Source organism: Schistocerca americana, chromosome 8 (assembly GCF_021461395.2).
Source record: "Schistocerca americana isolate TAMUIC-IGC-003095 chromosome 8, iqSchAmer2.1, whole genome shotgun sequence".
Lineage (NCBI taxonomy): Eukaryota > Metazoa > Arthropoda > Insecta > Orthoptera > Acrididae > Schistocerca > Schistocerca americana.
In genome coordinates this window covers 218145999-218161827 of record NC_060126.1, presented here as the reverse complement: position 1 = coordinate 218161827, position 15829 = coordinate 218145999, and the positions used below count along the sequence as shown (strand labels likewise).

The following is a 15829-nucleotide window of genomic DNA, read 5'->3' as shown; positions in this document are numbered from 1 at the left end:
CTCCTCATATTATGAATCTGAACACATTCCTCACAAATACTACATCCACAAAAGACAGACTTATCGTAATACTGTCATTTCTAGCTACTCTGTTTTGCAGTATTGGTATGGCTTTCTAATGCTGCAGTGCACATTGACGAAAATAATACCAGAAACATTTGAAGCACTGAAGGAGGAATATGTGAAGGCAAATAAATTTAATACGTACTGCAGTCATGAAAAATTTTTATTTCTTCAGAAGCTAGAAATTTTCTCCTTTAAGTTCTTGGGGGTATATCCTGGCCATACTTCATGGCTAATAGCATCTTCAACTTTTTTTTTTTTATAGCTCTCACTTTTTGTTCTGTTTTTGTATTATGGATGTCTTAAGCTACACAGTGCTTCACCTGTCTCAAATATTTCTATCAATTTCGTTATATATGCGACGCACCATGTCAATTTGGAAGTCATACTGATAACACTGTCTAACAGACAGCTGCAGCAATGCTAGTGCTCCAAGCGGTTGCTTTCTCCATGCAGTAAACATAAGATGAATGCTTCCTTTGATCAAATCTAAGGCTAGGTGCTGGATTTGATCAAAGAAAATTTGACCAATGCCTAACTTTGACAAATTTCCTTATTACACTATCAAATTTTGTTTTAGTCTAATGTTGTCCTTACCAATCCACTTCCCAGCAACCCACTCTGAAGCACTGCATCATAACTTGTGCACACTGTGGATATTTCGCTGGGGCACAAAAAACGTAAAAGTCAGAAAAATGTATAAATGAAGTTTAACGGTATTTATTTCTTGAATGCCATAAATTCTAGAAACCACCTGAAATACTAAGTTCATATAATCAACTCGCGCACCATGAGTAAGTATATATTCAATGAAAAAACTCATTAGAACTCTGAAGAGAATTTGCACGACAGCATTTGTTAACTCCGAAACTCCAAGGTTATTTCAGAGTCATTACATTCAAACTATTGATGATTCAAATTATACCACACAGAATCAACACTTTGGCTACAATGCATGTTGTTGTTACATGCCGTGCTGATCGCTGACTTGTTATTTTCTCGAATCCTTTGCCGAGCGTCTTGTGTTGTTAACCTTGGTGCCTGCACCATCCAAAACTGAATATTTCTAAAGAGCTGCAGTGACATTTTCTATATCCAAATAACAGTATTTATTTTATGTCAGTTGTGGAAAAACTTGGTTACTCGTGTATTTAAATTTCCTGAATTTCAAACTTTTTTACAGATGGATTACTGCCGAATACACAGATCGTACAAGTGCTTGTTGGTGTTTCAGAATTACACAGTTCCAGCAGTCTGACATCATGATAGGTGTGTGTCCACAACTAATATCATGTGAGTCTTCAGGTTTACATCAGCAGTTTCAAATGTAACAAAGTGGGGTATTTGTACCTGTTTCGATATCTTTCATGGAATAAATAAATTTGCAAATTATTTTTAGACACCACTTTACTGGCTATGTTTTCTAAATTCTTCTACTGATTTCTATAGTGCAGTTAGTTTCGTTGACCCCCCCTCCCTTTTTCTAGAACAAATTAATGTTTAAGATTCTGAAGTACCGTGTTCCCTAAAATTTTTAATCCTGCAAATAAACTAAACTTTTGCTGAAACATTGGCTTAGTATACTGGTTTAACCCTCCTAGTACCACTGAGGTCAATATGACCCATAAGCACACTGAAAATATGTACCTCCCTTGATTTCAAAACTATTATTTTCACAATTATGATTTATTTATTCAAATGTATCAATGATGCTTTGTTCATTTTTATGTTAAAAACACATTAAAATTTATTCATGGTTTTAGGGGAAGTGGGACAGGCCGACTTCTAGAAATCATCTATGCGATACGGTAGTTTAAGGTCCCAGGTATCACACCCTGGTGGGTCCTCGTTTGCAAGTAATTGACAAAATGAAATTTCGGAATTTAACATAATTCTCTACAACTTTAAAAAGGAAAAATTACACAGACCAGTCAGGTAGCATCAAGGCTATAGTACCAACTGCTTATGCAAAAGGTTGTGGGTTTAAATCTCACCAATACTGAAATGACTGATCCATTTTTGTCACTGTATTAACGTTTTCAGTTGCTCTCTTTTTTTCTTCCTATATTTCTTTTTCCAGTTCGAATCTTTGTGCTTGTGAACTTAATTAATTTCATTTATCATAATATTTAAACATTTGAAAAATGTTAATCTGTTGGTTAAAAACAAAATATGAAATAGTCTCTTTATATTGACTGTGCGATGGTGCAATAAATGTAATTTTTGCTACAAGATTTTCATTTCTTTGGTTGGTAACTGTCATATAAACATTCAAAACACAGACTCATATTGCACTATGGACAAAATAAGAAAGATTAAATTTTAAACAAAAGAGATGATGAAACTGAAGAAATTAAACTGATGCTAGTACATGGAAATCACATGCACAAAGAGTTTGTGGCAAAGGAATTATAGGAAGAAAAAATGATAGCACCTGAAAATGTTAGTAGAGTGATTAAAACAAATTGACAAACAAATAGAAATTTAAAAATGTATTTAAATCAATTAATTGAATAAAAATAATGATCAAAGTCATTTCAATAAAGATTTAAAAATTTCAAAGAACTTTTCAGGAGATTCAAACCCATGACCTCTTGCACACGAGACTTGTACTATGACCATTACGCTTCGCAACCAGTCTACTTAAAGCTTCTTTTTTTTTTTAAGTTGTAGAGCAGCACTTCAAATTTTGAAACATTTTTCTTCATCGATTACTCACAAATGGGAGTGGGGCCTACCACAGTAAAATGGCTTCAGGGTGTCTAACTGGGACCTTCACCTGCACCACGATGTACATGGTTTCAATAGTTTGATCCCACTCCTGGGGACCTCTTCTTGTGAATACCATTTGTGTCTGTATGACCCCAATTTAAACTGTTTGTTTGTATCTTGACTGAAACATTTATGAAAATAGAATGATGACTGTTATGGTGAACAGCTGATATATGAAACACCTCCAACATAGAAAATATTACATCCTGCTTATTTTTGAACCTATTTTCAGGGTTTCTTGCCACAGATGATGTCTTACTGGTCCTACCACCACTGGGTTTGATATGATCCCAATGTAAATTCCTTTTTATTTCTTGAATGTAACAAAATAGAATGACAACTGTTGCAGTGAACAACTGTTATGTATATTTTTGTGCTAGTTCACTAAAATACTGCCAATAACATGCAGGCTAGTCAGAAATTTGACTAGCCTGCATTTTATATTTCCTTTAGAAGAGTAAGTATTTATAACTATGAATCAACATCAACTCCACATTGGAAAAAGGGAACTTGGCTGCCCATCAATCACATGGCAGGAAGTTGGGCAAAGAAGAGATCTCTGCAATCTCACATCTAATATGTTATGAGTTGAATTAAAGTATATGAATATATTCCTATCCATTTTACACAGTTTTCCTGAGAAAAATGTAATAAAAAGTTGGAAGAAAGAAATAATGGAGTGCACTTGTACTTAGGTGTACATGCAAAAAGAGTGTGTGTGTGTGTGTGTGTGTGTGTGTGTGTGTGTGTGTGTGTGTGTGTGTGTTTCTTAATATTACAAATCCAAGATATTGTTTTATAGTTACCTCTTGGTCTGTTGTAAGTGGTGTATAGCCTGTCATCAGAAAATGAAGACGTGGTGTTGGAATTAACGGAGCTATGAGGCCAATAAGATCGTTGTTCATGTAGGATGGATACCTGAACAAAAAAGATGCAGCAGTTTTAAATTCTTCATTCACAAACCAATTATGTATACTGAACAATGCAAAGTTATAAAATAAAATTATTAGTACTATCCTTTACACTCACCAAATCATATTCTAAAACCAATTTTGTCCTCAGCAGTGTGGTGAACCAAAACTTGTGATTACTTAGCACTCATCTCTGATTCCATTTGGTGTTACCACTAATTAACATGACTTAAGTTGGGCTTTCATTTATTTTATTATGCAGGTTGCTTTTAGTTTTGTCTTTAGTGTTCAATTTAAGAGTTGCTGGAATTTATGAACTTATGTACAGCATAATTTTCAATATTTTCAGGCTCTAAACTATCTGACATCAATACATACTAAGTCACAGCAGCTGTTGGCCTCAGTTAGAAGAAATCTTGCTGTCAGAGAAAACAACTGCTGTGAAGGTACGTAAGCCTATATTAGGCTTAAGGACCAGCAGATACATGGCAATCCACCAACATTTATTTTTAAGCTCTCCCCTACTTTCATAGATGTTGACATGATTGTAGATTTCAATCACTCCCAAATATAAAACAGTGTTGTAATTATTGTCTTGAGTCAGAAGTTGTGTGTGATTATTAGATCAACTAGAGGAAATCAGTTTATTCTTTCACATCCTGCTGTGGCTTCTCATCAAGTTGACTATTTGCTTGTCACAAGTGAATGACCTGTGTTCTGTGAATGTTAAACTGTTTCAATACTGTGTGTATGATGTACCAAAAGGAACCAACCTGTAGTATTCTTAAATGAGTAGGATGTTGAAAAGTAGCACCTGAAAATCACACACAAGTTAGATGTTGGTCCTTAGCGTTATATATTTGACTGGCAGTAGACTAAGGGAAAGTCTGACACTTCTTAAGTTCAGAAACAAATATGTACGGTAATCTGCCACTTGAGCACATCTCTGAAGTACCTTACCACCACTCCTCCCTTATCCAAAGCTTTTACTTCCACTGTCCATGTTCTTCCAAACCATCCCTCTTTTTTCCAATATCAGCTTTTCAGCCTCATTTTGCTACTATCACTGAGAGCCAGCTGCATCCCATTCTTATGTCCCCAGTAGCTTCCCACACACATCACTAACCCCGGCCCCTCCTGTTGTCATACCACCTCTCTTCTCTCACTCATGTTGGTCTGAGTAATCCGAACCGGTGTCACCATAGCAGCAGGGTTCATCAAACTGCTATAGGTAGTGGCAGCCTTTCCTCTTTATTCATTTGTACCGCTAGCAGAAAAGTACTTACAAAAACAATACGTGAACAAAAGAGTGCTATTTGTGAAAAATGTTTAGCTACCTGGATCTGCATCGTTGTCTTCAGGTTACAAACATAAAAATGGACACAGGTAAACACAAGCACTATTAACAACTTATTATGCAACACAATTTCTAGGTTCTATTCAAGACTTTTTCAACTGAAGAGAACAGTTCCAACAATCAAACATAACAATTCACACAAACTACTCTATCCATTATCTTGGATTCCTTCATATTCCTTTCTTCAAGTGAATTAGGTTGCTTCCAGGTCCTTCCGTGTCAAGTGGCCCGAAACAAGGTTCCCACTTGATTGTCTCCGATTTTGACAAAACTTTTTCCAAGATCTACATATAGCTCTTACGTAATAGCACGCCAAATCACAGCTTGATAAGTACTCTGGCATACTCACTAGCCATGCTTATGTGAAAACCACTTTTTCCATATCACAATGGATATGAATAAATCACAAAGTTAGCTTTACTGTTGCTGCTGATCTACGGGGACTCCCATGCTGGAACTCTGTAACTCTGCTCAACGTTTTTGGTAGAACGGTCTAGTTGTTGGACATGTACCTCGTGTACAGCAGATTTATCACAATTTGCTGTCAAAGTAGCTCATAAATCTTACTTTGACAAATTTGGGTCATGTTTCGACTACTTGTTCAGTAAGATAGACTGGCTGTCTATGCTGATTTTCCTTTCCTCATTTGCAACCAGCCAGCACGTCATAAGACCGTGAAAGTGGCACCTTGATTACTCAAATAATTACTGAGCTATCAAAGATTAAAATCAATTCAAAAAATTCCTTCACCTATTTTTGTCTGATTTTTGAAAGGCTGTATCTCAAAACGGTCATCTCGAATTCGATTTTTCTTTGCACCACAGAAAAAGGCTAATTTTGTTTGAGCAGGAAAAGTTTGTTTCATTTTTGAGGCAAACCAGCTCAGAGATGAAGTGATCGAATGGCATTACTGGCCAGGAGACCCCAACATGGGCTGTTCGGCCACCTTCGTGCAAGTTTTTTTATTTGATGTCACTTTGGCAACTTTTATGTTGTTGTTGATGATGATGAACACGACAAAACTGGGAATTTAACCCAGAACCCCTGCATGGCAGTCAGCCACAGTGACCACTCAGCTACAGAGGAATAAAGATGTTGAAAAACATGTTTTGGCCGCTATTAGGTGTGAAGCATTTGTGGACATTTTGTGACTAGGCACATTGGGAAATGATGTAAAATTTGTTGAAGTTCTTATTATTTGTCTTTGTTTTTCTTAAAATAAAAGTAGTGTTGCTCAGCCTTTGACCCGCCATACGTCACACATAATAGACTAAAACATGTTTTTTAACATCTTTATTCCTCTGTAGCTGAGTGGTCACTGTGGCTGACTGCCATGCAGGGGGTCTGGGTTAAATTCCCTGTTTTGTCATCATCATCATTGCCTACGCAAAAAAAGGTAATATGTTCCTCTTCATTATCTAAAGATATTGTTCCAACGCTTTCTCCTCTCCATGACTTTCTCTTTCTTCCTAACAACGTAGTTACACCTACTTTTACAAAACATTCTAACAAGTCTGTGTGTTACCGATATCATCTTTACTTATAAACAAGTAAACTAATCAGCCATTTTGCTTACTTTACTGCAGTGTGACCATAAATTAAATTACTAGCCCATAATTTTGAAGCATTATTCAAAAACCAATAAATTTTTGAGGAGCAGAAAAAGAATTCTTGGCCTGGCACTGAAACAATGTATATTAAGTGAAATATACACGATACTCATGTGTTGGGTCACTGCACTGTGTCCAGCAGTTTTTTCTTTGACTAAACCACACACTTAAGAGTAATTATTTAAGGCCTGCAAAATACCTATATAGGGCTATCACTCCCCCTTCATTGGGCTCAAATTGTTTTCCAGCCACAAATTTCTTTAAGACTGGGAATAGATGCCAGTTGGAGAGTGTTGAGTCTGGTGAAGAGGAGAAGCATTTCAATAATTCAGTTTTGCCAGTGATAAAGCTGCTCCTTCGGCAGGTGGCAAGTATATTGTCCACATGGTAAAATAAGATCATATTTTTTTGTAATCTGTGGCTTTTCTCATACTTTTTCCACCCAGTTGGTTGAGGAAACTTCCATATTATTTGCCTGTTACTGATAGTCTATTTGCAAAATAATCAATAAAAAGAATATCTTTTGCAACTCAGAAAACAGTAGCCATAACTTTTCTAGCTGGTGTGACTAGATTCGCAATTTTTGCTCCAGGACCATTGGTTTAAAGCCTCCAAGTGATTGGTTTGAAGTGCTGGATTCGCGTCTTAACTAAGGCAACATATCAGTGGACAAATACAGTTATATTATTTTTAAAACAACTGAATTATTGCCACCCCCACCTCCGAAACTTGAATTTGGCCAGTATTTGGCAAATATGGTATTCATACAATATTATCCTACAGTTGACTCTTCACATGGAATGTAGTGTACTTGTACTCTTCTGGTATGCTGTTGGCATCAGCTATTTAATGCAAATTTAATCACTGAATATCCAGTACTATAGTGTGCACTTTCTCAGTGTTTTGATCATTGGTTGCAGGTTTGGGACACTCTTCAGATGGACCATCTTCAAAAGTATAAATACATTTTAATTGGTGCCCACAGTGCCCATTTCTTAATTTTTGTAAATGAACATGCATACTCCATAGATACATTCTTCAACATTGGTTTCACTATCAATGGTCGAGGAAAAGAACATAAAAATAACAAAATGCCCTATTTTACCTGTTTGAATTAAAAACACAACAAACTTATTTTGAAAAGTCTTAAGAGCAAAACTCTCTTGAAGTTTAATTGACTTATGTTAATGTGCAATATGTACCAATGTAATATTAACAAAACATCATTGATATCAACACAATTACTGTGCCATCCAGAGACATTCTGTTCTTTCACGCATAATCTGATCTGCAATATAAGATACTGACCTGAGTGTTGTAGTAGAAACAGACATGATGGTTGAAACAAGTGTGTTAATCTGTGCAAATGAGGGATTCTGTATATGCAATCTGTCAGTAGCAATGCGGTTAAGAGCTGTGTTGTCCAACACAACAACACAGTCTGCATTCTGAGTCAGTCTTTTCAGTGTCAACAGCGAGTTGTACGGCTGAACCACCACATCACTGCAACAGCAGAACATCACTATGCAAGAGCACTACAACAGAAAAAAGTCTGTCACTATGCACAATAAATGGTTTGTATTTCTTTGCTTTTTTGGCCTCTTTTTTCACAGTTGCACATATAGGTTAATTGCCATCTTTAGCAACTGTAATAAGAGTCTTATTCAGACCAGACCAGACCTGACGCATTTTGCTTTATTGTCTTCAGTGGTCAAACTTTTTGTTGTTTATTCCACTGCACTTAACACATTTACAATTCTGTGCACTATCCTCTCATCATTTTGCGTATTGCAGTGAAAGTGCTGTGTGCAAACACAAATATTGTACACATACTTTAGGAAATGAAGAATAATGGAATATACAACAAAATCCTGATGACTGACGATGCTTTACAATAAAGTGAAACACGTCTGGTCTGGTCTGAATAAGACTATTATTACAGTTGCTACAGACGGTAATTAACCTATACAACTTTGGTTTGTATTTTCTCTAAAAATTTTTAGCATAGATGTGAAAATTTGATTCTAAAAATCAAAATAGTAAATGTAATTTTATTTTTAGTTACAAAAAGAAACCTTGAGAATAACCACACAAAACTGTATTAATATAGTTTAGAGGCTGCGAGAAAAAAGATATACAACACTAAATTAGACAAATGGCTGGAATGACTAACACTGTAACTGCTTTTAATCATGGCAACAGCTAATTCTGCACGAAATAAAAACTATGGAACGAGCAGTACAATCATTTATGTAAGATGCACACCAGTAAATGATAAGTTCTGTTTGGCCATGACAAGAAGACTCTTTGTGCAGTGGCTGTCCAGAATGGCAGGAGGCTTGCCTTGCCTCTGCACCAGGACTTCCACATGAGTGGAGCAGTGCCAACTCCTCACTACATGCAACATTACCCATGTTTTTGCTTATACAGAAGCAGATGTGACATACAACAAAATATTGTCAACTTAAATGGTTTGTGTATCAAAACAGAAATCACCTTTTCTGTTGGCTTGTCAAAGAAAGATACTTTTTCCTACAAGCTGTGAGTTATTTATTTACGAGAAAGAATGAGAAAAAGTAGATGGAGGTAAAACATGCAACATTGTGAATTGAAGGTCGAAGACTGATTTTTGGACTTTATTGAAATGTCGGATTTATTCCACAAAGCACAGCAGTAATGACTGAAATGAATAATTAAGTATGACAAAGAATGCTTACAATTGATCACTCAAGATCACTGCTGTCATCGACCATCATCGTCATCATCACCCAAGGTCATGGTACTGATGGCCATTTACATTACTCCATCTCACTTCCAGTACCAGTGCACTAGCGATGTATTTTCCTACAGCAACCTTGCAGTCCTGTGCAGTAACAGAAGAAAGCAGAATGAGCAAGATTCTGCAGTATTTCCTTTGACATGCCACCTGTGACATTGCGCTCACTGAAATTTATTTTAGCCCATGCCAATTCTATAGGGGTTCAGATCACAATTACACAGAGGTTAATGGCCTATTTTGTGGTCACTGCAGTCATCAATTTTGTCCACAACATACATCATCTCTGCTAGTTTGCTAGAGTACAGTTCATCCTTCAGTGAATAGTCCAGAGTCTATTCTCTCGCTTCACAATCACTTTTAACATTGTTATCTTTAGGTAACACATAGCAGACATTCTGTTGACCTGCCTGCTGTGGTATGGTGCATTTTCATTACAATACGGAATCTAGTGGAACAGTTGGAAGTACCATATCTGAAAATCACTTCACAAAATTTGTCGAGTTAATGTGTCTGTGGTAATCACTCTCGGCTGACATCACTTCCTTGACAAATCCATTCTTGCACCTTATGCTTACAACAATTAATCTCTCTGAAGTGCTACCCCAAGAAGTAACACCCATTACCATCACCTGCTTCTCAGCATTTACCGAACATTGTGTTGCCATTCCACCACTCTTCCAAATTAAGACACCTTCCCTGATGGTCTTCATCTACACAAGGAGCAAATACACCACAATACACAGACAGGATACTCCGGCAATACAGTTTATTGTGTGCTCGTCACAAAATAAAAACTACTATTTTAAAACTTTTGCCAGAGAGGTACATCCCCATCTCCATGCAGTCTTCTCCCTGTAAAGCTGGCTAAGGCTTCCAGAAACTGGGAGCAATTATTAACAATGTAGAGCTCATCTACAGTGTTGGGAATGGCCCATCCATTTTAGGCAAGGTATCACTGTGTCTCATCCTACGTAAAAGAAAAAAGATATTTACCAGATTGCTGGATAGTATTTCGAAAGTAAAGATTTAATGGAGCTAACCACACACTGCACTTTGGACACTTTGTATGAAGAATTCGGAGTGTGTATGAATAGGGGGACTCCCGTACATTCATTCTGGACACCACACATTGCGCCAAAACACTGCACATATAGCAATCCTCAGCACATGCAACTGAGCTACACAAAATGGTTGAGCAGTAATTTAATACACACATTAATGATAATACATGATTAATACATAGTTCTTACTAATTTCGGCCTAATAAGCACACATTTGAAGATACTGACGAAATGGCAAAATGATGAAAAACTGTAATTACATCCTTTTCTTTCAAGAGATACTAGGTGAATCACCTAACTGAGGTCTGTAAACATCCTCAGACTTTTGAAACTCTAGACACTCTCTCCTGTGTATGTGGCAGCTCTTAATTTAGGCTGTGTAAGAGGAATGAGTGGGTCCTTCCTATTGTTTTTCTTCGTTGCAGTGATCGAATGTATTTCCCAACATTTGCCAGTGCATTAAAAAGTATTTCTTCAGTTTTGGAGTTGAAGGAAAACCAGAAGGTCCCCTTGATGTACCAGAGACAGCATTTAGACTCATTTTACGATATAATACTGGTGAATAAAACACAAAGTCACACAAACACAACACAGTATAGCAAGAAAATGTTGCAATTCTGTCAAAAGAATGTGTTCATTAGTTAACTTTGGCAGTGCTCAGAGACGAATGAATATCTTCCAACTAGTGTCAATCTTCTTGGCTACTGGCAACACTTGTAATAAGGATCTTCCCATCATGGGCAAACAGTAATTATCATTAACTAAGTTAAATTAACCTGAAAGTGCGAGGAAATAGTTTATCCAAATAAAATTTACATGCTAGAAAGAAAGGACAACATGGGGAGATGTGTTACAGTGAACAAATATTTTCGCCATACACATACATGACACACACCAGCTACAGATTCCACCTCTACGAACACACTAAAACCAATTTAACTTTTACTGGGTTGTGTCCATTATAATTATCTGGGCTGTTATGCCGTGGTCGGTTGATGAATTTTGTCCCAATTCCCAACGTTTCGTCTCCGACTGCGGGACACATCTTCAAGGGGATCCGTAGGTCGATGGAAGGTCCAACAGACCCACTGGCTCACTACTGACATAATGGACATGATATTTCCAGCCGTGAAAGTCTACATTTTACTGGGATGCATATGATACACAGTGGAATCTCGTAAGCACATTCCTCATTATCATGTTTTCCTGTGTAGTATGTCCATTTTTAGGAGTCCTAATTCCAACTGCATGAAATGCACATTAACACAAATCATTTGAATTTTCTCCTCCCGCCTTAGTGCGCTCAAACTTGGCAGCAGTTTTAAGTGCCGGCAACTGTGATCGTCATAAAAAAATGAGCAATTTGACACATGAAAGTACAGTACAGTACAGTACTGTAGTTTGTGTAGGTTGGCTGAAGCTCAGATGACTTGTGACCAATCAACAAGTGCCGATCTGGGGCAAGAGTGATGATGTAAAGGTCAGACATAAATGATAAAGTATGTGTTACTCAACTGCTGGTCTTTCTTTGTTTGTGTACAGTATAGTGTTGACTTCTGCACTTAACTCACAAGGTGTGATTTAATTTCTGGGTCAAAACATGTACCGAAACTCCATGGATAAGAATATAGTGCTGGAAGTGTGAATATTGAAACTGATGAGTCATGGAAAACTCTTCCATCTATCATTGAGAGGTATAGTCCCAATGATTTTTAATGCAGATGAAACTGGTCTATTTATTCACTTTCCGCTTGACAGAATCCTTGAGTTCAGAGGAGAGAAAAGCCACAGCAGAAAATTCAGCAAAGAGAGGCAGATATATTATGTTAAGTTGCAATGCAAGTGGAACAGAAAAGTTGGTGCCCCTAGTAATTGGCAAGGCAAAAAGTCCATGATGTTTCACTTTCCCCTTGCACATATACATTTAATATGAAAGCATGGGTTATGACAAGTATATTTAAAGAATATTTGTGTGCTTGGGATGTGAGGTTGGGTGTCAAACACGAAAATCATCTTCTTTATTGTCCTAGGTGCAGCACATCCTCAAGATACAACGTACCTTCTTAACATAAATGTAGTGTTTTATCCTGCCAATTTTACAAGCTGCCTTCAGCCACTCTACTAAGGCAATATAAAATATCTGAAACAAGAATACAGAAAAATTCTTGCACAGAAGAGGCTGTGCCTGTCTTAATAGTACAAGAAGAAAAGTGATGATCTTGGATGCTATGCATTTTATGAGAAACACGTGGGATTCTTTGCAAGAAAGCATAACATCAAACTGTTTTCAGAAGGCTGGATTTAATCGGATTCTGCCACTTACTGAAAAGACCACGTCAGAAAAGATGAAATTGCAGAAGATACCACGTCACAAAACAATGAAATTGCAGCTGAACAATGGCAACCAATAATGGGGCAAGATGAAAATACCACAAGCCTTAGCCTGATAATTATGTTGAGTATGATGAAGGTGTTGCTGTCTTGTCAGACCATGACAACTGATGAAGTGTTGTTGGAGCAGATGGCAGAGAAAAAATAAAATGAAGACTAGGGTGAAACAGAACCTTCGCCAGTTCCTACAATAATGAGAGCTACTGAAGCCATGGACACAAATGTTGTGTGTTAAGTTTTGAAGTTTATCAAAGAAGTAACAACTGACATGTTCTTTAAATGTCAGAGAAGACAGGACTATGCAGTGTAATGTAGTGTAGTTCGATTAATACCTATAGTATATCATTAGTTTTAGCAATGACAATATATATTAACAATAGTAGTGATTCACTTATGGAAAATAAGGAAAATGAACGATGTTCATTTCTATTAAGAGCATCTGTGTAAACTCTGCCTCGCTTTGTGAATAAATACAATCATCAAATGCCAGGTTTGTGCAGATTTTTTATTTACTCAAATTCTTTTGGGTGATGATATCCCTCTATTAAACAGTTACTTTACTTATACATAATGTTATGCTTTACGAGTTACATACGAGTATTGATAGTGTTACCTACAGTAAAACTGAAATTTGATGTTAATGTGATTAACATATACTGTGTATGCAGTATACTGACATATAAAAAATTGACTCAGACTGAAATTAAATGTTGATATCAGAGTCTTTTAGACATGTTCCTATAATATGGGTTCATATTTAGGAGATAGGATGCCATTCTCTCGTGTCACATGATGTACCTGCATTCTGACTGGCTATTGGCTTAAGTGTGCATGTCCGGCAGCTTGGATGTCACCAATGTCACTATATTTAAAACATGCATAATTTTGAGTTTCTGGGTGTGATAATCTGAATGTAGTCTCGAAAAGGCACATTCAGAATAACAATTTATTTATATAGCATGTCACGAAGTGTTGCATTACTAGATCATATATTGCCTCAAATGTGCTATTTTTAACTACACAAAAAAGTGCTACACATTTTCACCACCGAAAAAAATCAAGTCATTACCAAATTAGGTATTTTTTTGGCAGTAGGATTTCCTGCTTATGACATTCAAAACCTGTGTCCTTTCAAAAATGTACTAATGAGATTTCAGTGTACATATCAAATACCCCTGGCTTGGCCTCACATGCTGTACATCACACATAATCTCTTCTCGCCCTGTTTTACTGCCTTTTAAGGCTTAGGTGGTTACTATAAACAGCTACACTTTGTCTACTCCAAAGCAAAGCATTATTAATGTTTAAACACAATCATTTTTCTTAAATTATGTATCATTTATTTCACCTTTCAAAAGCTCTCAGCTTCTGTCTTGCAAAAATGACATTCAACGACTTTACAAAGTAATGGTATTGTAAGAAGTGTTTAACAAGAAAAAGGGGAAGACTGAAGAGGGGGGGGGGGGGGGGGGGGAGACAGAACAGAATCTTGAAACTAATGTGATGCTATGTTTTTATGTATTTTTATAGAAGAGGCAACATTCATCACATGCAGTCTGAGAATAAGCCATGGTAGTATGACAGATTAGGAAAAAACCGAAGTTTCATACACAAACTTCTTTTAATTGAACAATACAGAAAAATAATAAAACTGTAATTGTGCATGCCATTTCCTGACTTCTCCACTTTAACTGCTAAATACAAATCACAAATAGGTCAAAACTCTGTGCGTGCGGTGTGGGCAGGGGTCTGTGCAGGTACGTAGGAAAATTCTCTCAAGAAACCTATAAAAGAAGACAGAATTACTGCCCACTCTTTGTGCGTGCGGTGTGGGCAGGGGTCTGTGCAGGTACGTAGGAAAATTCTCTCAAGAAACCTATAAAAGAAGACAGAATTACTGCCCATCATTAACCTTCAGAATAAATGTCAATGCTGTTGACAAGTATATAAAAGTACATGTACTATCTTAATGCCTGGAACTAATAGTACCTTACTCAGAGATAGGAGAGGGATAGATTGGGAACAGTAAAAAGGGAAAGGAAGTGTTACCCACACATTGTGTGGACGAGAGGAGGCAAAAATGAAAAAGAGAGTGTGTGTGTGTGTGTGTGTGTGTGTGTGTGTGTGTGTGTGTGTGTGTGTGTGTGTGTGTGTGTGTAGGGGGGGGGGGGGGGAGGGGTATGAAAGAGAGTAGTTGGTCCAAAATAGTTTACTGTAAGCACTGTGCCAGTTTCAGTATAGAGATGATGAGTAGTAGAAACTGGAGTAAGAGGAAGAGAACTGAATAATGCAATAAAAAATTAGAGAAAAAGGTGTATCAGCAGAACTGACATATGTACTGAAAGTAACTAGTGGGGAGCAATTTTTTCATAGTTTTTTCCAACAAACTTTCCTTTTGATGTATATACAATGAATAAATACTGTTTTTAAAAATCTGATTTTAGAGTACTGAAGTGATTCAAACAATAAAATGTTTGTGTAAATTACCTGATTTCATCTTGGTTTGGAAACACACTATATGTTTGTATAAGTTTCTTTGGGTAACGATCTGTTAATTTTTCCAGCAGATTGGAGCCCATTCCAGAGCCAGTTCCTCCAGCTATGGAATGACACAAGACAAAACCCTGTAACAAAAATTAATGAACTATTTCTTAACAAAAATGATACATAAAAAAATTCACATTTTGAAGTTAAAATGTAGAAAAATGTGCATAGGCAACCAAACATCTGCAAATAACTGGTGGCAGCAAATAAACAACGCTTGAAGACTGAATAAGCTCATCAATTTCTGAGCTTCCATCTTTCTAGTTTTAGCACTCAGGTCCTCATGTGCAGACTTAATTTAGTACAGAAGCTGTAATAGAGAAACTCAATACAGCAATGAT

General features: G+C 36.7%; 1 protein-coding gene across 3 annotated transcripts in view; it reads right to left on the bottom strand.

Moving 5' to 3' along the window:
* LOC124544726 (tubulin gamma-1 chain) overlaps positions 1-15829 on the bottom strand; it is a 76861-nt gene that overhangs the window by 27508 nt on the left and 33524 nt on the right. For all 3 annotated transcript variants that reach the window (XM_047123376.1, XM_047123375.1, XM_047123377.1), the window contains 3 exons: positions 15432-15568; positions 8022-8216; positions 3642-3753 (listed from right to left, as the gene is read on the bottom strand). In XM_047123376.1, coding sequence (XP_046979332.1) covers positions 3642-3753; positions 8022-8216; positions 15432-15568 — 444 coding nt within the window. The remainder of the gene's footprint in view (positions 1-3641; positions 3754-8021; positions 8217-15431; positions 15569-15829) is intronic.